Here is a 21,655-nt window from a genome sequence, read left to right on the forward strand (position 1 = left end):
TGACCTAAACGGTCTAATATTTTTTTTAATTTTTTTTCAAATCATTTCTGATTTTCAGCATGTCTAGCCAGGATAAGAAGCCCCCGCTGGAGTCACGGTTGGGACGTGACGAGCCTTTTGACTTTGGTCAGAGGTATCTGAAAAACGAAGAGGAAGTTTTTAATTACAACGCATGGGACAACGTCGACTGGGACGAGGAGCAGCTCAAAGAGTTTGAAGAAAAGATCAAACAACAGCACGACGAGCCCGTCTCCGAGTACTACAGAAAGCTATACAACGACAAGCCAGCCAAGTATTGGGACATATTCTACAAGAATAATCGCGAAAACTTCTTTAAGGATAGAAAATGGTTACAAATAGAGTTTCCGTCCCTCTACGAAGCGACGAAGCCCGACGCTCCCGCAACCAACATCATTGAGATCGGGTGCGGGGCAGGTAATACTATGTTCCCTATTTTGCAGCAAAACGAGAACAAAAATCTCAGACTGTTTGGTTGTGACTACTCCAAAGTGGCAGTCGATCTAGTGCGATCCAACAAGCTTTACGAAAAAAACGCTGGAGTTGTACACGCGTCTGTATGGGATCTAGCCAATTCGAACTTAGAGCTTCCAGAAGGCGTCGAGCCGCACTCGATTAATATTGCCGTCATGATTTTTGTGTTTTCGGCACTGAGTCCCGATCAGTGGGAGCACGCAATCAATAATCTGTCGAAAATGATGGCTCCTGGCGGAAAAATCCTGTTCCGTGATTATGGCCGCTATGACCTTGCTCAAATTCGGTTCAAGAAAAATCGGCTGCTTGACGAGAACTTCTATGTCCGAGGAGATGGCACCAGGGTGTATTTCTTTACCGAGGAAGAACTCAGAAATATATTCTGTGGTCCTTTCATAGAGCGCAAAATTGCATATGACAAGCGGCTTTTAGTGAACCGCAAAAAACAGCTGAAGATGTACCGTTGTTGGATGCAGGCGGTGTTCGAAGTTCCCGAATAGCCTAGTGCTCGTTTTTTTGGATCATCTTGATAGAGATATGTAAAAAACCGTCCAGTGATTTCATGCAAATATAGAGGTCGATTATAGAGCTGTCGAGCGGTAGGACGACTCCGTGCGAGTACGGATGTGCCACAGTGTACATCAGCGATGATGGGAACAAGTCTGGAATCAGGTCCTGAAGCAGGTTGCCGAGAGTAATTTTTCTCCCCAGATTAGACAGGACGGGCTGAATCAGCTTGTTGGACAGAGGAAGATATACCTTGATTGGCAGATTTTTCAAGCTAGACACACTGGAAGGCAGCAGTTTTCTGAACATTGACTCGAATTGTGTCGAATCTTTGTGGATGGCGGCATGATAGAAATCGTCTGAGTCTGTGCGTGACATGTTCATTACAAGTTTGCTTGAGCCGTTCAATATGAAACATGCCTCCTTAAGCTGGTTTGTCCAGTGGTCTTTGAGAAACGAAGGGTTTTGGTCGATCGGAATCACATATTCTATAGGGTAGTCGTAGTATTTAAGGGTAATTTCCCACACCTGTTTCTCTACTTGCGCGTCAGTGGTTACGAGGTCGTAGAGTAGGCCAACTGGAAAGTTCCATTTCAGAGGAACTTTTTCAAACTCAAACCACCACTTTTGAGACTGCGCCAATCTGGCGTCTTTCAGAAACGGCTTAAAGAACTGAAGAATGGCCGGCAACGAGTTGTGCAGGTACGAATTGCGATGAACAGCGACGTAAAAGCTGGGACATTCCTGATTGGACAGCGCGCGATCGAGATGGAACTGCATGTACAAGACGCCGCCCCATACCCTGCTGATGATCTCGGAAGTGCTCATAATTAATAGTGCGACAGAATTGCTAAGAAAGTAATCTTGACATACTATATGGATAAATATCTATTTTTCTATAAATTTTTGATCACCTGCTCCGTGAAGTGAGTGGTGGTGGAGGTTCCCTTCAAGTCTCTAGTTCTGTTTTCTGGGCCAGAGGCAATGGTCTTCAGAACAGCGTTCTCGATCTTGTCGGCATGGGAGTTCAGCTCCATGTGTCTCAACATCATACAGGAGGAAAGCAACAGAGCGGTAGGGTTGGCAAGACCCTTGCCGGCAATATCTGGGGCAGAACCATGAACAGCCTCGAAAATAGACACCTTGTTACCCATGTTACCAGATGGGGTCAATCCCAGGCCTCCAATGAGACCGGAGGACAGGTCAGACATAATGTCACCATACAAGTTAGGCATCACCATGACTAAGGACTTGTACTCAGATGGGTCTGCACAGAGCTTGAGAGAGGTGTTGTCGAGCAGCTCAAAGGAAAGCTTGATGTCTGGGTATTCTTTGCCGACTTCCTTGGCGGTCTCCACAAACAAACCGTCGGAAAGCTTCATGATGGAGGCCTTGTGGACAACTCTGACCTCTGGCTTATTGACAGACTTGGCGTACTCAAAAGCGTATCTGATGACTCTCTCAGAGGCTGGCTTGGTGATCAACTTGATGGATTGCACAACACCAGGCACAATCTCGTGCTCGATACCAGAATACTCACCCTCAGTGTTTTCTCTGATCAAAACAGTGTCGACGTTCTCGTATGGAGTCTTGTACCCTTGCACACTCTTACATGGCCTGACGTTGGCAAAAAGGGCAAAGGTTCTTCTCAAGGTCAGGTTCATCGACTGGTGACCTTTACCAACAGGAGTAGCCAGTGGTCCTTTCAAAGCGACCAGGTTTTTGTTGATGGAGGCAACAGCATCGGCTGGCAAGGTGGTCTTACCATTGATCAGCGATGGAGTCACGTCGACAGGCTCCCAAGTAATTGGGACCTTGGCCTCTTTGAAAATGGCCTCCACAGAGGCTGCAATCTCGGGACCAATACCATCACCAGGGATCATGGTGACGGTGTACTTGCCGTCCGGGCCTGGCTTACCAGTAAACTGACCGGTGACCTTGCCGGTGGCGTAGGTTCTTGCGAGCGAAAGAGGGCTTCTTGCGACAGCTCTGAACATTGGAAATATTAAAGTGATCTCGAAATTATTCAATATATAAAATCTTCAACTCGCGAACGGTACCAAGCGGCCACCACCGCCTGCTCTGCGCTGGGGAAGTGTTTTTTTACTAGACATGACCGAAATCGAATCCGACTACTCCTGGCACCTGGCCGACGTCGGGCATACAACGAGAGACGCGTCGATCGACCCGCTTACATAAACATAGCACACATCGTATTGGCATCTAAAGTCTACGTATCGCGCGACAACTTAATCGGAGTGTAGTCAAAGTCCGGCGGGATTTGGCAGTTCTTTTGCGACCTATTGCTCTTCCAGTGACCTGTCAGCTGGTAAGAACGATGGAATCGTTTGCCACATCCCCATACTTTCCCATCTGCCGTGCGGCCTTTGCAGATAAACAGCTTTTCAGCGTTGCGAAGATGCTTTTCGCGGACATGGCGTCTCAGGTCTGATGAAGTGGAGTATTCAAGCGCACATTTGCCATACTGGCACTTGTATGGCTTGAGTCTTTGATGTACAGAAGAGACGTGATTCTTCATGGATTCTCTGCGTGTGAATGTCTTTGCGCACAGTTCGCACACAAACTGTTTCGTTCGGTGCGTGGTGCGCGATCTCGGTGACTTGCTCTCGGCTACAACACATTCAGGCTCGAATAAAATCGGCGTAGTGTTCGGTGCATTGTTCGGCGCATTGGTGTGCCACCTGTAGCTGGAGTCCACAGCGGGTTCCACAACGGGCTGTATCACAGGTGCGTGTTGTACAAAGGTGTTCTGGTATGGGGGAACAAACGAGGGGTCTTCGGGAACTACTGGGTCTGACAACAGAGAGATGTCGACCGGTCCCAAGTTGAGCATATTTGTATTGGCATACCAGTCTTGAGGGTTTTCCCTGGAGTCTGCGAGGTCAAAATTGGACTCCACTGTAACGGTTGGCTGGTCCAGCGGGGGCCACGGGAACTGAGACACGTTCGCGTGCATTGATATTGCAAATGTGCACCAAAAGCATTCGCTGCCACGAGTTCATAGAGAATAGAAATGGTATTTATTTAAAGTAGTGGATTCGTGGTGTCTGCATTACAGCTGCTTGCATAAGAGCGTGTTCTACGCAGGAGCCTTATTTGAGAAATAAGCTTGCAAGAGATGCTGCGTTATGTAGACCGTGCAGCAAATATGTAGTCCATGTTATGTCGCAATTGCAGAAGAGGCGTAGGTGGATCTTTAATTAGCTCTTGTATATGGTTGTGCATCCATGATGCCAGCAAAATAAGGTTAAAATTCGGAAATGTTGTCTTCGATGCTACGACAGACTATCGGGCAGCAAGGAGGCACCAGTCGCCGGGCCCTGGTAAGAGCTCTCTTCGGATCGCTTAGCTACTTTCATCCGAAAGCCAGACGTCTGGTGCCTGCGTTGAACACTCGCCGCTTGACTGCGCCAAATGGGAGCGGAAAATACCGAAGAATCGCGAGTAGTGCCCGCGTATACGTTATTTAGTTTACCGCGATTTTTTTTTTTCCTTTTTCGTATTAGCTCAAAAGGCGTACTTATATAGTACCAGATCATTCTGCGCCAGCCCAAATGTCTCAGGAGCTCGCAAGAATCTCGCTCACAGCTTTCCTGCTGGGAGCCTTTCTGGGAGTTTCATGTGCACTGTTCTTTACAGTCGCGTTCAAACAGCTTCCCGTCTATCTTGCGTCAGTTGCATTGTTCCATTTCCTGGAATTCTATTGCACAGCCAAATACTCTCCCGATAAAGTCACCACCGACTCGTTTCTCCTTTTCAATGGGTCTGAGTACATGGTTGCGCATGCGGCATCAATCACAGAGGCTTTGTTGGAATATTATTTCTTCCCAAAGTGGAAGGTCTCACACACACATCTGTTCCATGCTGGAGCCACATTGGTTGGACTAGGTCAATTAGTGCGGTCTATCGCGATGGCCACTGCACGCGAATCGTTCAGCCACTCGATTGCCACCGAGAAGAAGCAAAATCACCGGCTGGTCACTACGGGAGTCTACGGCTATTTCAGGCACCCATCCTATGCAGGTTTCTTTTACTGGGCCCTTGGCACGCAGGTACTTCTGTGCAACCCCTTTTCCTTCATTGCATTCTACTTCATGTTGCAGCGGTTCTTCTCCCGCCGTATTCGCTATGAGGAGTCCACCCTTATCCAGTTCTTTGGGGCTGCCTATCTGGAATACATGAAAAAAACCCGCGTCTGGATTCCTATATAGAGGAGTACTGTACATACATAATTTACAACGGTAGATGAAAACCTAACAGGGGATCGCTAATATTTCTCCGCGTCCCGTCACTCTCGCCGCGGCCCCTATCTGAATTGCCGTTTGTGACAACGTCAGGGGAAGCGTCGTGCATTAAAAGATTCTGCGCACCAATTTTGTCTGTTGACTCTTGTTTTTCTTCGGCCGAATGCGCAGCCACGTTTCTAGTAAGGTCGTCGGCGACAGGCTCGAAAGGCTGGTAATTTGGAGCGTGCGGGGCTAGTCCCTCGACGAAATTCGGAGTCTCAGAAGATTCTGGATGGTACGGTTCAGAGCCGTTGATATCTGTTTCCTCGTCGTCAGATTCCAGGCTGATCACCTCGAAAACACGAGGTGGTGGACCTGGAGGCACAGAATAAGCATGCATATTTTCTGCCTCGTTTTTCTCCTCGCGGCGTTCCGGAACGTGCAAAGAAAGTGCATCGGGACTTTCCGTACGGCATTGACGCAGGGCAGAATTCGTTTCACTGGGGACATTATTCTGCGCCTCTTGTGCGTCATCCTCTTCTTCGCTGTCAAGACTAATGACAGCCACCGGCTCCTCGCTTTTTTCGTGGGCCTGGGGCTGCACACTCTGCTCTCTTGGCTCCTCGGTCTCGTGCTTCACGGTCCAGTTGCCCTGCTCGTCGATTTCAATGGCTTCATCGTCTTCTCCCGTTTGCTGCACTATCTTCAGAAAGTAGTCGTCTAAGGCCAGATCGTTGAGCTCAATTCTGGTCGAACACACGGGACATTGCCAGGTCGGAGCCTGCTGCTGCAATTGCAAAAACGAAAGCGCGTCAAAACACTGGATGTGGTGGCATTTGGTCGAGCGGCACGGGTACCGCATTTTAATGAATGAGCACGGACACATCAGCGAAACCACCTCTTTTTCTGTCTGGATTAGATCGTCATCGTCTTCCTGGTGTCTCTCCTTGATGCTGTTGATGGTCTGTTGCTCAGAAATGTGCGCCTTTTTGACAACCCCGTCCAAAAGCGAGTCCACTGGAATTGTCTCCACAATATATAGATAAAGCCAAAAATCAACGTTTGTGAAGGCATACACCACATCCAGTCTATTAGTCTCGCTCAATCGCAGGTGTTCAGTCAAGTCTATGGGCTTAGCAGACCCTGGCTTTCCTTTGATTCCACGTCCCGTTTGCTTCAACTTTACACCGTTCAATGTAATTTCGTTCGGTTGCGGAAATTCCACATCCTGCTCGCTCATCGAAACAGAACGCTGCGCGGAAATCAGACACACTCGCATGTTGGGACTACTCGCCAGCAGCTGTCCTTCTTCTGGAAGCAAGTTGAAAACAAACCTGCAACATCCTCGATCCTTTATCTTTTGGGGTGCGAGAATAGGATTCATTCCATTTGCGTGTAGTGGCTGTCTCAGATTGTAGAAATCGCTCTTCTTGAACACAGCAGTTGGAGTAGGTCGGACGGCAGGCGGCGGCGCTGACGGCTGTGCTGGAGTGTACTGGTTTGGAACATGGATTGTGTGGGCATTGGTGCGATACGTGGCATACAGTGCCTGGTATGGAGGAAGTTCCTGTCCTATGGATGCTTTCATTATGAGCGCTCGAACGGCAAGTAAACGCGCGTTATCTCCCTGATACTTTCCACTCGAGAAAAACTGCTCTATGCGGCCCGCGATATCGGCCTTTCGCCCTGACCGAACTAGTCCGATCGACCTGCAAATGGTCTTGAGCTCGGAGATCTTTAAATTGTGGAGCTCTGAAAGAGTTTCCTGCAAAATTAGTGTCTGTAATTAATTTACCTACCTCAAACGTATTCTCAGGCATCATTCCCAAGGGCCCACTCATTCTTGGCGACACTTAACGCCAGAAGAGGTATCTTTGGTTGGAGTATTTTATCAGTCTCGAAATTGGCGAAATAGAAAAAAATATTAAGGCCTGCTTATATAATCACACAAGATCTGGTCGATGAGAATGGCGTCCACCACCGTCCCTGCTTTCATCACCGATTTTCCAAAGTCACTGGCAGCAGGAAGACACACAAGCCCGTTCGCCTTCTTAAAAGATCCGATGTTGCTGCTTCTTTGGAACCCTGTAGAGTGCGCAACTAGAGCCATGTCTGACTGCCAAATGCTGACCCGCTGGTATTCAGGACGCTGTGGGTCCAGTCCCAAGTCCTCTGCAAGCTTGACTTTAACAATCGGCTCTGTAGGCAATTTTTGGCCAACTGATGGCTCAAGTCCTTGCCATTTCAACAAACAAGGTAGGACAAATAAATGGTAGCAAACAGAAGAAGAGGCAGGATTGCCGGGTAGAGCAAAGACAACCGTGGATTTGTCGATCGTCGCAAAAGTTGTTGGCTTGCCAGGCTTCATTCTGACACGTCCAAAATGGATTGTACCGCGGAGTTCATTCTCGATCGTCGGCTTTAGCAGGTCAAGCTCTCCCATGGACACTCCTCCAGTGGTGATTAAACAGTCAATTTTTTTGACGTCCACAGCATCCTTTATGGTTTTGATTAGAGACTCCTTGGTATCTGAGGCGATTCCAAGATCGACTAACTCGTACCCACAATTCTGCACCATGGACACTAGCGTCGGTCTGTTGCTGTCGTATATTTCTCCATAATGTAGCTTTTTTTCGGTTTGCACGTCCTGCAGTTCATTTCCAGTAGATAGCAGCCCGACCACCGGTTTGCGGTACACTTTAATTCTGCTCACCCCCACGCTAGCCAAAACCCCTATTTCTCCTCCCCCTGGCGAGATTTTTGATCCTTTCGCGAGCACCACGCTGTCCTTTCTGGTGTCAGAACCAATGGCCCGGATATTCTCCCCGGTCTTGACGTTTTTCGCCAGTATCTCAACGAGCTTCTCCTCGTTCCCGTCTTCTGTGGTTTCCACTAGTCGTGTCTCCTCGACCATCACTACGGCGTCGGCCCCCTCAGGAAGCGGAGCTCCCGTGGTGATTCTCGCGATTTGTCCTGCCACCAGCTCTTTCTGGTCATTTTTGGAAGCATGAGAAACGCTAACAACGGGGTAGACACCCGGTCCATCAGAGCTGATCACCGCATATCCGTCCACAATACTTGCGCGAAAATTTGGAACGTCTATCTGGGCAGTAACATTTTCAGCAACCACGCTGCCCACTAGACGAGGGTCCAAAATGCTCAGCTCGATTATTTCTGGAGCTGGCGTGTTGTCGCTGATCCTTGTGTAGGCTTCCTCAACAGAGATTGCGGGATAGGGCGAGACTCGATGTCTCGCAACGACAGAGTCGACCAATTCGTGTTTGGCAAGGTGTCCATGATGATGATGATGGTGATGGTGATGATGGCTAGAACCGGACTCCTTGTGCAGCGATCTTGAGCTTTCAACCCCCAGTTGCAAAAGAGCGTGCCCAATGACCCCTTTGATTGCCTGGAAATTTTCGGTGGCTCCCTTTGGCGAGCCGGGCAGGGTGATAATCAAGGACTCTCCGCGAACACCAGCTACCGGGCGAGCAAGCATGGCAAAAGGGGTGATTTGAAGAGAACAGGAAAGCATTGCATGGACTAGCCCAGGCGCCTTTTTGTCCAACAATGGCTCAATGGCCTCTGGCGTGATGTCAGTCTGGGAGAAGCCGGTCCCGCCCGCGGTCAAGATAAGCTTGAAATCCTGTCCAACCCAGTCCAACACCGCAGCCTGGATTGCTTCCTTCTTGTCTGGCACAACCTTGTGAGCCTTCAATTCAAAGCCATCAAGCTGTTGTTTTAGTGCGTCTACAACCTTGTCGGTGGATAAACCCCTGGAAACCGAATCTGATACAACCAAGATACCAACACTCATCTCTTGAAATACGTTTGGGTCGACGCGACGGTAAATAAAAATTTTAACTGGTTTCTGGTCGTAATGTCTTCCACCCAGAAATATGAGGTCCTTGTGGACTCATTTATCTCGAAACTGAAGCGTCGACAGATCACGGGATCTTATAATGTTGCCACTGCGACATGTCGGCTGCTCATGAGAGTGATATCGAGCTCGAGATGGTCGAGCACGGAGGAGTTCATCAACCTGATCAGAGGAGTCGGATGTAAGTTGATAGACGCCCAGCCTCGCGAGTTTGCGACAGGAAATATCGTCAGACGTGTGCTGGCCATCATCAGAGATGAGGTGAGCGAAGACTCGATCACCCAGAGCGCCAATAATGCACCGTATAATACGTCCATGTTCCAACTGCTGTCCACGACGCACACAACCAAGCCGCAAGGAACACAGGCCACGAAACAACCCAACCAGGATCTCCGGTCAGTGGTCATCCAGGGTATCCGCGAATTGATAGACGAAATCGCTTCTGTGCATGAGAATATTGAGCTGATGACAGTGGACCTGATTCACGAGAACGAGGTGCTGCTGACTCCCACACCTGGGTCACAGACAGTTTTGAACTTTCTTCTGAAAGCCAGTCTGAAACGTAAGTTCACCGTCCTTATCACAGAATGCTACCCCAACGATATCAACGAGTGCCACAGCTTTGCCAAAAAGCTCGCAGAGATGAATATCGAGACGGTCATCATTCCTGACTCCACGGTCTTTGCGGTAATGTCGCGGGTTGGAAAAGTCTTAATTGGAGCGCGTTCTGTTTTTGCAAATGGCGGCTGTGTCACTGCGGCCGGAGTCGCGACCGTGTGCGAGTGTGCAAAAGAACATAGAACTCCGGTGTTTGCAGTGGCAGGACTGTACAAATTTTCTCCGACATATCCATTCGACAGAGACTCTCTCATCGAGGTGGGCAACTCAGGCAAGGTGCTGCCGTACGAGGACAGCGATCTTGTTGGAAAGTGCGAGGTGACGAACCCGTTGTTCGACTACGTGGTTCCGGAACACATCGACATTTATATCACCAACATTGGTGGATTCTCACCTAATTTCATCTACCGAATAGTTCTGGACAACTACAAAGCTGAAGATGTACAGTTGGGATGAAATATAATGAATATATGCGTCATTTGAACCGCTTTCGCACGCCCCGTGCCTCGCTCGGTCACTCGACAATTGGGTCATCTTGAGCTGGATGCAGCGTTTGCCTAGAGCGACGCTGTAAGGGGCAATATCGACAGAATTTGATTGAGTGCGGCTCTATCTTATGGTAGGGTTGCAATTATGAAATTCGACACAAGAATACTAGAGTAGACGAGTCCACTTGGAGACTGGTGTGCATTGACTGCGAGTCAAGACAAATGTAGGTTGTGATGTTTCGTTTTTTTCGCAAAATAGTCCCAGTGTCCGAGTGGTTAAGGAGCCGCCCTGCTAAGGCGGTGTGCTTTGCACGCGCAGGTTCGAATCCTGTCTGTGACGTTTTTTTTGCTTCCCCAAGTTTTTCTTCTTCCTGCTCAGCTACAACAGTTTATCTGGACATTTCGTCAATCACTTACACATATACTTAAAAGTTCTGGTCAACAAGTTTCTTGACCAACTTCCAGTCGTCCTTTTCACTATAGTCCAAAATCACCGTCCCGCATCCATTGCCGTAGCACTCGTCTAAGCTGGCCCCCATCAGACCCTCGGTGACTTTCTCTGGCCAGCAGTCACGGTCAAAGAAATTCGATCCCGAGCAAAAGTTGACGAACAGCTTTGGGTCGCTGTTACTGCTGTTGTAGCTCTTGGCAATGTTGATCATGTTCTTAACGTACTCTGCCTTCTTTGGGATATCTTGCTCGGTCTTTATCTCACAAAAATCTTGAACCCTGATACATCCTCTGTCGTCATCAGTGGTATTGTAAGACCACGAGGACGCAGGAATACCAAAAGAGCCTTGCTTCTCTCCGTCTTGGACACCAAAGCGTCTGAACAGAACAATCTTACCTCGGCAGTCTCTCAATGTTGGCAGCTCAGAACGCAGGTACCATTTGTCCCTGTTTTTCGAGATGAAGCGGTCGTTGATGACATTGGCAAACTCGTCATTCTGGTTGTCCCAGGTACCAGTGCCCTCTTGTTTGATGGACAAGATCACAAACTCCGAAGGGTGCTTGTCGACGAATTTATACACCTCGTCTAAAAGCTCGCTAAACTTGACGGATCCAAGCAGTTTGACGGGGAAATTGCCGTGAATGACAATCAGATCATTTCTGTGCTCGTCATCGTTATGTGTTGTAATAAAGTTTCGAGACAGCCTCACGTCCAAAAACCGAACTCCATGCTCTAATTGTTTGGTGACAGATGCGCCCTGACATTGGACAGAAGGAAGCGCAGTGTGGCACGCAGCAGAGTTGTGGGTTCCTGGAATCGATAGACGACCAATATTGGTGTCGTCAGAAACGGATTTGAGCCAGTTCGCGTAGTCGACCATCTTGGTAATATTTGGCAACTCTATTGACGTGGTTGCTCTACTGGACTATATAGTTTACTGTGAAACTGAAACTGCTTAGGTAAGCGCCGGACGCAGGAGTCAACAATAGGCATTGTAGTCAGACCTTAGTGGTTCAGCGCCTTCCTCAAGAGCTGCTGGCCCTCTTTTACCAGATTAAGGTTCCGATAAAGCTCTTGCGAGGCGTCCTCGTATGAAAAGCCAAATTTTTGCCATTGGCTTGGCTCCTCGGTGACCACATATATTTTATCCAGGTGTCTCTTTCTTGCAACATTCTCGACGTACTCGAGCAATTTATCTTCCAGACCATACTTACCTCTGTAGGCAGGCAGGACGCACAGTTTATCAACCAGCAGGCCTGCAGGCGATTTTGAGTTCACGGGTTGGAGGGGCTTGCAGATCACCAAGCCCACAGGGACCTCGTTGTAGTATGCATATTGCGCGAGTTCTCCAGATTCTTTGATTTCTTCGAGCTCCTGGTCCGAATACGACGCGTATGCTATCACGTTTATTAGGCCCAAATTGTTGGGAGTTAGATCGTCTAGAGATATCATTTGAACTAATTCTAAAAATGTAAATCAAACTAAAATTACTCTCGATATTTCGGTTCATCAGGCCCATACGTGAAAACTAACCAAGTTCGCAATTTATTTAGTCACATACGTATCTTTATTTCTATTTCTTTTCCTCCACCAAAACGCCCACCTTAGGGTACTTGGCCTTGAACGTTTCTTCCCAGCCATCCAGAGCTTTCCATTCTGCCTCCGTAAGATCTCTCAAATCGTCGATTGGCTCCCCATAATCCCTCACCATGGCTATACGTTAGTTGAGACAAACGGTAGATACTTACACTCGTCAAACGAGTTTTTCGCTAGTCCGCGAGATGCGTCGTGGCCAGCAAAGTTCGAGTACGGTCCTGACGGTCCATAGAATTGCCTGGACTTCGACACATCGTACACATTGCCCTTCACTGCAATATATATCTGCTCGAGATCGAACCCATTGTACTTATACAGTGTACGAGGAGTGAACTCCTGCTCTTCCACAGCCACATCGTCGGCTGCAGGATTGATTTCCACTGTTCGAGAGGGGGCAAATATCGTGCTTCCCAGGAAAAATGTGGCCAGAATCACCACAATGGCAACAAGCACCAGAGTCTCCATGCTGAAATATTTATTTGTGATGCTACTACAAATCAGAAATAGAAAATGGAAAACTAACATCCGTGCACCGCAATGCATAGTGTAACCAGAGGAGACAGAGTGGGAATGATCAGGCGCACATGCGTCCGCCCGGACCCTCTGGCGGGCATAGACAACCAAGGAAACCATATTTAGCGCACGTTATCGTTACTCGCCCTCTTCTAGCACGTGCGACGCAAGTCTTCCGAGTGCATCCAACATCGTCGGGCTGCGGGTCGACTGGTCCTGGATCTGTTGGCGTAGAAGCGCGTTTTCCGCCTTGAGTGCCTTCACCTTGTCATTCTTGAGCGTTTTCAAGTTTTTGATCAATTTTAGGTTCTTCATGTTTATGCATTCGTTTTCATTCTGTAATATGTGGATGTTTTTCTCGATGTTTGCGATGTTCTTGAGTAGAAGTTGACGCTCCGTTGCAAACTCCTCCATGTTGCTCCTCAATTGGTACTTTACCAGGTTTTTGTTCAAATTGAGGCGCAAGACCGTCTGTTTTGCCATTTGGATCAGCCGCTCCAACTCCGGCTGCTCCAAGGCTTTGGCGTTACGTAGCTGAGCTTCCGTACGTTCTAGAACCCGGATAAAAGCCTCCACGTCGCCGTCCATTTCTTCGAGCTCGTTGGGGCTCAATTTTGACGGCAAGTTGAGTACCGAAGCCGGAGACGATTGCGACGAAACCTGGACCGAACTGTGTCCGGAAACGCTCACGTCGCTCGGTGAGCTGTCCACGCTGCTTTTGGAATCGCCGGGCTCTGCGGGAGCCACAAATGACTGACCCATAGTTGTATTGCAGTAAATTATATGTTTACTATTTCGCGTTTTCCAACGCGCCGCGAAACATTTAGGGCAGGCGGATAGGGCAATCCCTTTTTTAAATTTGTTTCTTATTTTTACTGCAAGATGGAAGACCCTTATGTCGCCACAGTCGTCTACGCTGTACAGGCCATGTTCTGCATTCTAATTGTGTTTTTTTGGCTCAATATTTTGATATTAGTCATTTTACTGTGAGTTCACCAGAAACGACATATCGCGCTAACATACAGGAGTGACCACTTTGTTTTCCACAGCTACTTGGTCACAAGGCTTAGGAAACTGCTTTATAAGTCTCCCAATCCTCCTCCTAATTCTTCGCTAACAGTTTCATCGCCTGGACATATCTAAAGCGCGACTGCCGAATTAGGAAAGTCGGATAAGATCTGATCGAAAAATACTTAAATACCTAGCTGGGCACACTCATTTCACATTGCAAGATATGTTTACTCGTACTCTTAGACAATTTTCCCGCAGAGGTTTATCCAGATGGGTAGTTCCGATGTCGGGAATGGCCTTAGGCGCCACCCTGTTGGCAACCAACTCGAGCCCTCTGTTCAGCGACTCAAGAAAGAAAAAACGCATAGTTCTCTTGGATGACGACGATGACGACGAGGATGAAGAGGACCGAAAAGAAAGAGAACGGCAAGAGGCCATTGCCAACAAGCCTCCGCTTTCCACCATATACTCCCTGACAGATTTCGAGAGTGTTGCGAAAAAAGTTCTGCCTGAAGGAATCTGGGGATACTACTCCACCGGCTCCGACGACGAGATTTCCTTGCGGGAAAATCACTATGCCTTCAGCAGAATTTTCTTCAGACCTCAATGCTTGATTGATAGCAGCAACTGCTCATTGGATACAGAAATCCTGGGCACCAAACTCTCTGCGCCATTCTACATCACCGCATTTGCCGGCTCTCCCTCAGCCCATCCCATGGCAGAAAGGGGTCTCCGCAACGCTGCTGGGCTGGAAAACATCATTCACTTAATTCCATTCCAGTTATCGTTCCCAGTGGAGGAATATTGTGCTGGCTTGAAACCGGGACAGCAGAACTTTTATCAGTTGCACTTCTATAACCAAAAACAGTTTGACGAGGCTCCCGAGTTTTTCAAAAAACTGGAAAGTATGCCCAATATTAAAGCCGTTTTCATCAATGTCGACCTCAATGCCCTCGGTAATCGTGAAAAAGACAGCAAGATTAGAGCACGGATTGATTCTGAATCGACAGAGGCTCTCGATGTGTATGCCCATTCCGATGTCAAGTACTTCAGTCTTACCTGGGACCATATGAAACAAATCCAGCAGATGACCAAGCTTCCTATTGTGCTGAAGGGTGTTTTGAACAAGAATGATGTGCTTAAGGCAGCTGAGGCTGGTCTTGCAGGTGCCCTGATCTCGAACCACGGTGGTCGTCAGCTTGATTTTGCCATGCCTCCAATCGAGATACTCGCTGAGAGCAAGCAGCTTCTCAGGGAGAAAGGACTGGACAAGAACTTCGAGCTATTTATTGATGGGGGAATCAGAAGGGGCTCGGACATTATCAAAGCTCTCTGTTTGGGAGCTTCAGGCGTCGGCCTGGGAAGACCATTTTTGTACTCATTGGCTAGCTATGGTGAAGAAGGGGTTCAAAAAGCGATCCAAATCCTCAAGACCGAAATGATCAGGGACATGAAATTGCTGGGAGTTAGCTCTATCAGCGAGCTCAATGAGGATATGGTCGATATCACGTCATTAAAGTACAAAGGACTGCAAACTAGAGATCATCTGTACGACCAGAACTATACACCTATGCCTGATCCACCATTCAGAAAAGAGTGAGTATGAGAACTACGTGTCCTGCTCCACCACGTTGGCCTGGCTCCATCCCATTCTCTGATTAAGACGCTCATATTTCAGGCGGTCCCTGTCGCTCACAGACGGCTTCACGCTATCCAGTGCCTTTTCAAAATCGTCACTTGTCACCACAACGTCATCGTCGATATGTAATTCCTCAATAGACTCGTCTCCAATGCTGATGCTGGTAAAAAACTTCTTTTTTAATGCAATAACACCTGCCTCACGGACCAACGACGAGAGATCTGCACCAGAAAAGTTGCGGCACCGCTCATCGTGCGCCACGACAGCCAAGTCGACGCTGGAATCCAAAGGCGTTCCGTTGGAGGCAATCAAGGTCTTGAGAATTTCCAGTCTCTCAGCAGCATTAGGAAGCTCAATATAAAGCGTCTTGTCAAGTCTTCCGGGACGCAGCATTGCTGGATCGATCATGTCTGGTCTGTTGGTGGCTCCAATGACAAAAATACCTCTTCTATCATTGAGGCCGTCCAGTTCTGTGAGCAGAGTGTTGACAACTCTCGAGCTCGCCTCGCTCAGTGATGACTCTCTTTTTGGCACCAATGCGTCCAGCTCGTCGAAAAATATTATACATGGAACTGAAGCTCTTGCACGAGTGAACACCTGTCTGACCGCGCGCTCGGACTCACCAACGTACTTATTGAGAAGCTCTGGTCCTTTGACAGAAATGAAATTGGCCTTCGACTCGTTGGCGACGGCCTTAGCCAGCAGTGTTTTACCGCAACCAGGAGGACCCCACATAAGCACGCCTGCTGGCGCCGTAATACCAACTTTCTCGTATATTTCCGGCCGTTTGATAGGCTGCACAATGGCCATGTGGAGCTCCACCCGCACGTTCGCCAGAGCACCCACGTTCGCCCACGTGACATCTGGAATGGTGGCAAAGCCTTCTCTTTTAGCAGACGGTTGGATTTGAGGCAGAGCCGTCACAAAATCTTGGTGTTCTATGCACAAAGATGCCAGCTGCTCTGGAGTCAGTGCTGTAGGGTGCTTGATGAGGAATTTTTGAATTATAGAGAGCTTGCTAAACTGCGGTTGCTCGTTGCTTTTCTGCAGAAGCTCTTCTGGGTTCTCGTCAAGCTCCATCCCATCCTCCTTGTTCTCCTCCTGTTGCAATTGCACCCCTTCCAAAAGCAGCTTTTTCTCGTCTTCCTCGCTCAAAGAGGTAAAAATTCTCTTGATGGCAGAAATACCTGCGGCCGTCACCAGCGCCTTCAAATCCGCACCCACAAATCCTGGCGTCATCTTGGCTATCGAAAGAAGATCAAGCTCTCCGCTGATTCTCAGATTCCTGACCATGCTCTCGAGAATTTTGAGCCGCGCATGTTCATTTGGAACATTTATGCAAATTTCTCTATCGAATCGTCCTGCTCTTCTGAGAGCTGTGTCCAGAGAGTCTGGACGGTTGGTGGCACCAATAATAATCACAGGCTTTCCGTCGGTTTTGTCGAGCGAAAGCTCGTCCATCGAAGTGAGCAGCTGAGCCACGATCCGTCGTTCCATCTCACGCTGTGCACCTCCATCTCTTTTGGGAGTAATAGCGTCGATTTCATCAAAAAAAACCAAACATGGGGCTAGCTGCTTGGCCTCGTCAAATATCTCCCTGACCTTCTTCTCACTCTCTCCTGACATTCCGCTAACCACGGAGGGCGCACTGATCGATATGAATGGAACTTGAAGCTCACCTGCAAGCGCATATGCAATGGTGGTTTTTCCACATCCCGGAGGACCATGGAGAAGAACTCCTCGTGGAGGCTCAATTCCTGTAGCCATATAGATCTCTGGATGGAGAATAGGCATTCCGACGACTTCCATCAGCTGCGAAACCACGTCATCCAGACCGCCAAGTTGGCTAAGAGTGAGGGTTGGCGGAGTGCGATCTTTAGCCACCTTAGGTCTTTTCGAGTGCTTGAACCCGTCCTTGGATCTTTTCTTGGCTTTTTTTTCGTCTGGCTCTGCGGTTTCGGTGGCAGATACCTGTGGGTCATTGTCCTCTTTCCATAAACTCACGACACTTTTATTAGCCTGATTGGTGTCCTTGACTTCCATCATGTTGTCCTGTTCCTCTGACTCTTCGTCCTTCATCTTTAAAGTGCTTGGATCAATACCCATAGTTTTCATCTCTTCTTCCTCGTCAGCTATCACCGTTTTCCACACACGATCGATCGAATACCGCAGATGATCGTCTTTGGTTCTCCTGAAAAAGGCGTCTTTCAGCTTGACATATTCAAAGATTTGTAGCGACGTCAGGTCCTTCGCTAGTGCCATGGTCAACGGCCCATTTTTTATTCCCTTAGACCTCATAATCTCAGTTTGCTCCTCCAGCAAATTCATGATACTATTATAGACCTTGTCGTCCATCTCACGCTGGAGAATACCCCCTCTCTGAGCTTTTACCTTGGCCATCAAGAGTTGGTAAATCCGTTAATTTATTATTTTTTTTTTTTGAATATTTTTTTTCCTGCATTTATATTATTTTAGATTTATCTACTCGCCATGGGCAATACGGCATCCTCAGGGCCCAAAATCACGCCGCAGGATAAAGCAATTTTGCAATTGAAATTGCAAAGAGATAAGCTTCACAAAGTGTCGGTCAAAATTCAGACGGTTATTGACAGAGAGACAGAGATCGCCAAGCAATGCGTCAAACAAAATAATCGTAGGAAAGCCCTCTTGGCGTTGAGGAAGAAGAAATATCAGCAAAACCTACTTTCTACAGTGGAAAAGCAAGCTGAAACGCTGGAAGAGCTGATCAATACAATTGAGTTCAGGCTTATCGAAAAAGACTTTGTTTACGGCCTAGAGCAGGGGAATCAAGTCCTCAAACAGTTAAACAAAGAAATGAGCATAGAGAAAGTGGATAAAATATTGGACGATTCAGAAGAGGGAATTAGGTACCAGGAAGAGTTGAGCAATAGACTGGGAGAACTCATGTCTAAGAGTCTAGAAGATGAAGTGGATCTGGAGCTCGAGGAACTGGAAAAACAAGAGAGAGCAAAGGAGGCTTCCCAGAAAGATGTTGCGACCCGACTTCCAGACGTTGTCAACAAGCCTCTGCCCGATGTCAAAAAGGAGCAACCAAAGGAGCGCGAAGAGGAGCAACCTGCCCCACTACCTGCATGAATATTTATCTTTATTTATTACCAGTGTCTTCATAGCCGGTCTATGATTATTTACATCGGGATAGGCTCATCGAGCCACTCAAGGAATTCTGGAGTGAAGTATGAGATGATGATTCTGGCCCCCGCTCTGAGGAACCCGTAATGAGCCTCGAAAGCGATCGTTTTCAGGTCGACAACGCCCTTTTCAGCTGCAGCGTGCAACATGGCGTACTCGCCACTGACATGGTAGCAGCCAACAGGATAATCTCCACATAAGTCGCTGGCCTCTCTAACAATGTCCAAATAGAAAGTGGACGGTTTAATTAGAATACCGTCCGCTCCTTCCGAAATGTCCCTAGCCAGGGCTCTTCTTGCCAAACCTCTTCCACCAGATGGTAGCTGATAACACTTTCTGTCTCCTTGGCCAGGACTAGAGCATGCAGCATCTCTAAAGGGGCCATAGAGATTACCACTGAATTTTGCAGAGTACGACATCACAAATGTCTTGTGGGCCAGACCTGCGTCTATGAGGCCTTGTTTAATAGCCTTGACACGGCCATCAATCATATCTGATGGCGCAACAGAGTTTGCGCCGGCCTTTGCGTAGTTCACGGCAACTGCCGCGATTCGTTGCACAGAAACCTCAGTGTTGATAGTTCCATCTTCGTACAACACACCACAGTGACCGTGTGAAGTGTACTCGCACAGGCAGACATCGCACATGATGTAAAGCTGTGGATATGCTGACTTGAGGGCCTTGATTGCCTGGATAACAGGTCCGTCTGGGTCATCTGCAGCAGTTCCCACGGGATCCTTCACTCCATCTTTCAGCGGAACTCCAAACAAAATAACAGCCCTCAAGCCTTTCCTGACCAGGGTGCCCACGTAAGGAATCAGTTTCTTGACGCCAAATCTTTTGATGTTTGGCAGCGATGGAATGTCTTCCTCATCGTCCTCGTTATCGGTCACAAATAGTGGAAATATGAAAATGTCTTTGGTCAGCTGTCTCTCATGTTGCCACGAGCGAAGAAGAGGATGGTTGTAACCTCCTTGGAGAATCGACGAGATCTCTGTTGGACGTACTTGGAGGAATTCTGCGGAATGCATTGAAAAATCAAATTATGATAAATATGAAAAATTAAATTTCTCGCTTTGGAAAACTCAAAAGAGTAATCAGATGCAGTTTTTGGTAGCTACATAATATGAGTCTGTGCTATCTATTTTTTGCGCTGAATGTTGCGTCGAACATTCACTGATTTCGCGCCTTTGCCAAAGGCCGTGTATGTGACGTATGGAAGAGCCGTCTTGGCAATCATTTTGGGGATGAGTTCCTCTGTGGGAAGATCGGATCGTCCTTTCACCAACACCAGTTTGGTTTCGTTGGTGGCCAGTGACTTGGAGAGACGTGCAACATCAACTGGAGTGTATAGATTGATGTATTTGGCCGTAGTGTTGATCGAATGGATCAAAGCCAAGCCTCGAAACTCAGACACCACCGATTCGAGCGTATTGTTGAAAAGATTCGGATAAGACTCGAGTGAGCTCAGTTGGTTGTGCTGGACCATCTCATCGTAATAGTTGATAAATTCCTCATTTTCAAGCTCAAACAGCGCCACGACTTGAGTTTCCAAGCACTCGACCAGGTCCTCGTGGCTGATGTTTGCAGCATCCAAAATGGAAATACCCGACAACCCTGGGAATCTCAGTAGTTCCTCTCTGTTAGAGAAATCGGCATAGCTGATTTTGTATGGAGATCTTGCCAGCAATGGCTCAAAATCAAATGTCTTGTCGTGGGAATTGTAGTGGAAATAAGATAGCAGTCTAAAGTTGCGGATTTGAGACGGTGAATAGCGCACTATATCGGACGCCCTAGAAGTGAATCCAGGAACAGGAACGCGTATGAGGCTTTCGTAGGTCAGATTGCATAACAGCTGGTTATCGTCTTCGCCGCCAAAGGAAAGGTAGACCAGGTGAGTTGGACGGACGGCAGCAGTGAGCTCTTTCAGAATCTCGACTCCGAATCCTTTGATCCACCCCGGAGAATTTATTAGCATCGGACCATTTTCCATATCTAGATGTGTTGCCAACGATTTTAGCTGCGAAATATACTTGATGGGCTGACGTTGGGGAGTATTGAAACCAATATAGCAAGATCTTGCTGGACTCTCGCAAAGGAACGGAAAGTATTGACCATGTATGGGTCTGTGGTGCGTCGTCAAAGATATACAGTCAGGAAGAGAATACTCAGGTTGTCCTGGATCAATGTCCAACACTTTGGGAGAGATATGCTCGTTAGATGCCAATTTATTGAGTAGCAGTCGAAGAAACGTCGATTTGCCGGTATTTTTGGCCCCAATGACCAAAACACGCATGCTCTCAGCAGTCTCACAATCGTTGATAAGCGTGTCCAAAGCGTTCTTCCAGGCTTTGTTGATATATGTGCCAACATTATTACTCGGACTTTCTACCACTTTGAAAGAGTACGGGTAAAAAGATTTAGCGAATGCAGAGCCCTCCAACTCGTCAATATCCTCCCTGTTTGGATGGATATTCTTCAATTGCGAATAAAGAAGCCCTATTTTCTCCATGCCGTCAAAAACGTCATCGAGTCTAATCACCGATTTGTAGTTTGGTGTGAATAAATGTTCCGTTTCTGGCAGAATTGTATCTTCGACTAGACTCTGGTCGGTAACCTGTGCGGCTGAGATTAGTGGAATGCTGGAAAGTGACAGCCCATATATTTTGATAGCATCATGGCTCGAGTGATACAGGATAGAGTCTATTTGTACGGCTCCTCTCTGGATTTTCAACGTGTACTGGCCCTTGACCATGAGGAATTCGTCTGCTTTCAGCCCAATAACTACATATCCCCGTCCATAAACCACGTTCTCATTGTTGGGCACAAACTTTGAGCAAGAAACAACAACGGGGGCATTTGGAGCCGAGTAGACAGGCCCAGAAGGCTTGGAAGGAGCCAGCTCTGGCGGCTCAGAAACTGGCCGTTGCTCACCCACAGACTCGGGCTCCTCGTCTGAGCGTTCGTAGCCAATCAGCTCGTCATCGTCAGCGCTGCTCAGGGCCGCAAAAGCACTTATCGACGGGCCTCCTCTAGACATGC

At 48.0% G+C, this 21,655-nt stretch overlaps 16 protein-coding genes and 1 non-coding gene across 17 annotated transcripts; 6 read left to right on the forward strand and 11 right to left on the reverse strand.

The window, feature by feature from the left end:
* Window positions 1-59: 59 nt before the first annotated feature.
* On the forward strand, window positions 60-1,830 carry OGAPODRAFT_100441 (uncharacterized protein; the record flags this gene model as incomplete). Its single annotated transcript, XM_018352977.1, has 1 exon — window positions 60-1,830. One exon carries the CDS (start codon window positions 60-62, stop codon window positions 990-992), a length of 933 nt encoding a protein of 310 aa, XP_018210648.1. The 3' UTR covers window positions 993-1,830.
* OGAPODRAFT_16534 (autophagy protein 5) lies at window positions 74-1,830 on the reverse strand. The gene has a single exon (XM_018354494.1). The coding sequence runs from the start codon at window positions 1,777-1,779 to the stop codon at window positions 994-996; it is 786 nt and encodes a 261-aa protein (XP_018210649.1). The 5' UTR covers window positions 1,780-1,830; the 3' UTR covers window positions 74-993.
* A 65-nt stretch (window positions 1,831-1,895) lies between these two features.
* Window positions 1,896-2,996, reverse strand: OGAPODRAFT_48849 (mitochondrial isocitrate dehydrogenase subunit 2; the record flags this gene model as incomplete). Its single annotated transcript, XM_018355605.1, has 1 exon — window positions 1,896-2,996. The coding sequence occupies one exon, from the start codon at window positions 2,994-2,996 to the stop codon at window positions 1,896-1,898; it is 1,101 nt and encodes a 366-aa protein (XP_018210650.1).
* A 233-nt stretch (window positions 2,997-3,229) lies between these two features.
* Window positions 3,230-4,047, reverse strand: OGAPODRAFT_94159 (uncharacterized protein; the record flags this gene model as incomplete). Its single annotated transcript, XM_018357484.1, has 1 exon — window positions 3,230-4,047. Exon 1 carries the CDS (start codon window positions 3,974-3,976, stop codon window positions 3,230-3,232), a length of 747 nt encoding a protein of 248 aa, XP_018210651.1. The 5' UTR covers window positions 3,977-4,047.
* Window positions 4,048-4,574: 527 nt separating this feature from the next.
* OGAPODRAFT_13167 (uncharacterized protein) lies at window positions 4,575-5,231 on the forward strand (the record flags this gene model as incomplete). The annotated part of the gene is made up of 1 exon (XM_018353353.1): window positions 4,575-5,231. One exon carries the CDS (start codon window positions 4,575-4,577, stop codon window positions 5,229-5,231), a length of 657 nt encoding a protein of 218 aa, XP_018210652.1.
* On the reverse strand, window positions 5,219-9,063 carry OGAPODRAFT_94160 (uncharacterized protein; the record flags this gene model as incomplete). Its single annotated transcript, XM_018357485.1, has 2 exons — window positions 5,219-6,955; window positions 7,196-9,063. 2 exons carry the CDS (start codon window positions 9,061-9,063, stop codon window positions 5,254-5,256), a joined length of 3,570 nt encoding a protein of 1,189 aa, XP_018210653.1. The 3' UTR covers window positions 5,219-5,253.
* Window positions 9,064-9,147: 84 nt separating this feature from the next.
* OGAPODRAFT_16535 (uncharacterized protein) lies at window positions 9,148-10,219 on the forward strand. The gene has a single exon (XM_018354495.1). It carries the CDS (start codon window positions 9,238-9,240, stop codon window positions 10,198-10,200), a length of 963 nt encoding a protein of 320 aa, XP_018210654.1. The 5' UTR covers window positions 9,148-9,237; the 3' UTR covers window positions 10,201-10,219.
* A 271-nt stretch (window positions 10,220-10,490) lies between these two features.
* OGAPODRAFT_t35 lies at window positions 10,491-10,572 on the forward strand. Its single transcript has one exon. It is a non-coding gene; the product is annotated as a tRNA-Ser (tRNA).
* Window positions 10,573-10,596: 24 nt separating this feature from the next.
* Window positions 10,597-12,081, reverse strand: OGAPODRAFT_16536 (uncharacterized protein). Its single transcript, XM_018354496.1, has one exon. The coding sequence runs from the start codon at window positions 11,561-11,563 to the stop codon at window positions 10,658-10,660; it is 906 nt and encodes a 301-aa protein (XP_018210655.1). The 5' UTR covers window positions 11,564-12,081; the 3' UTR covers window positions 10,597-10,657.
* Window positions 11,689-12,135, reverse strand: OGAPODRAFT_13172 (uncharacterized protein; the record flags this gene model as incomplete). Its single annotated transcript, XM_018353354.1, has 1 exon — window positions 11,689-12,135. One exon carries the CDS (start codon window positions 12,133-12,135, stop codon window positions 11,689-11,691), a length of 447 nt encoding a protein of 148 aa, XP_018210656.1.
* Window positions 12,136-12,218: 83 nt separating this feature from the next.
* OGAPODRAFT_76644 (uncharacterized protein) lies at window positions 12,219-12,744 on the reverse strand (the record flags this gene model as incomplete). The annotated part of the gene is made up of 2 exons (XM_018356205.1): window positions 12,219-12,396; window positions 12,432-12,744. The coding sequence occupies 2 exons, from the start codon at window positions 12,742-12,744 to the stop codon at window positions 12,257-12,259; spliced, it is 453 nt and encodes a 150-aa protein (XP_018210657.1). The 3' UTR covers window positions 12,219-12,256.
* Window positions 12,745-13,800, reverse strand: OGAPODRAFT_94165 (uncharacterized protein; the record flags this gene model as incomplete). Its single annotated transcript, XM_018357486.1, has 2 exons — window positions 12,745-13,545; window positions 13,789-13,800. The coding sequence occupies 2 exons, from the start codon at window positions 13,798-13,800 to the stop codon at window positions 12,931-12,933; spliced, it is 627 nt and encodes a 208-aa protein (XP_018210658.1). The 3' UTR covers window positions 12,745-12,930.
* Window positions 13,801-14,036: 236 nt separating this feature from the next.
* OGAPODRAFT_16537 (uncharacterized protein) lies at window positions 14,037-17,008 on the reverse strand (the record flags this gene model as incomplete). The annotated part of the gene is made up of 2 exons (XM_018354497.1): window positions 14,037-15,602; window positions 15,637-17,008. Coding segments are annotated over 2 exons (1,431 nt in total), but the record flags the coding sequence as incomplete, so codon positions are not given.
* Window positions 14,198-15,367, forward strand: OGAPODRAFT_41554 (uncharacterized protein; the record flags this gene model as incomplete). Its single annotated transcript, XM_018355420.1, has 1 exon — window positions 14,198-15,367. A coding segment is annotated over one exon (1,170 nt), but the record flags the coding sequence as incomplete, so codon positions are not given.
* A 924-nt stretch (window positions 17,009-17,932) lies between the features above and the next one.
* Window positions 17,933-19,610, forward strand: OGAPODRAFT_100459 (uncharacterized protein; the record flags this gene model as incomplete). The annotated part of the gene is made up of 1 exon (XM_018352978.1): window positions 17,933-19,610. One exon carries the CDS (start codon window positions 17,933-17,935, stop codon window positions 18,557-18,559), a length of 627 nt encoding a protein of 208 aa, XP_018210661.1. The 3' UTR covers window positions 18,560-19,610.
* Window positions 18,286-19,644, reverse strand: OGAPODRAFT_88236 (uncharacterized protein; the record flags this gene model as incomplete). Its single annotated transcript, XM_018356888.1, has 1 exon — window positions 18,286-19,644. One exon carries the CDS (start codon window positions 19,642-19,644, stop codon window positions 18,610-18,612), a length of 1,035 nt encoding a protein of 344 aa, XP_018210662.1. The 3' UTR covers window positions 18,286-18,609.
* Window positions 19,645-19,725: 81 nt separating this feature from the next.
* OGAPODRAFT_94170 (uncharacterized protein) lies at window positions 19,726-21,653 on the reverse strand (the record flags this gene model as incomplete). The annotated part of the gene is made up of 1 exon (XM_018357487.1): window positions 19,726-21,653. One exon carries the CDS (start codon window positions 21,651-21,653, stop codon window positions 19,755-19,757), a length of 1,899 nt encoding a protein of 632 aa, XP_018210663.1. The 3' UTR covers window positions 19,726-19,754.
* Between the last annotated feature and the right edge of the window lie 2 nt (window positions 21,654-21,655).

The sequence above is a fragment of the Ogataea polymorpha genome, assembly GCF_001664045.1.
Source record: "Ogataea polymorpha strain NCYC 495 leu1.1 chromosome Unknown OGAPOscaffold_4, whole genome shotgun sequence".
Taxonomy (NCBI): Eukaryota; Fungi; Ascomycota; class Pichiomycetes; order Pichiales; family Pichiaceae; genus Ogataea; species Ogataea polymorpha.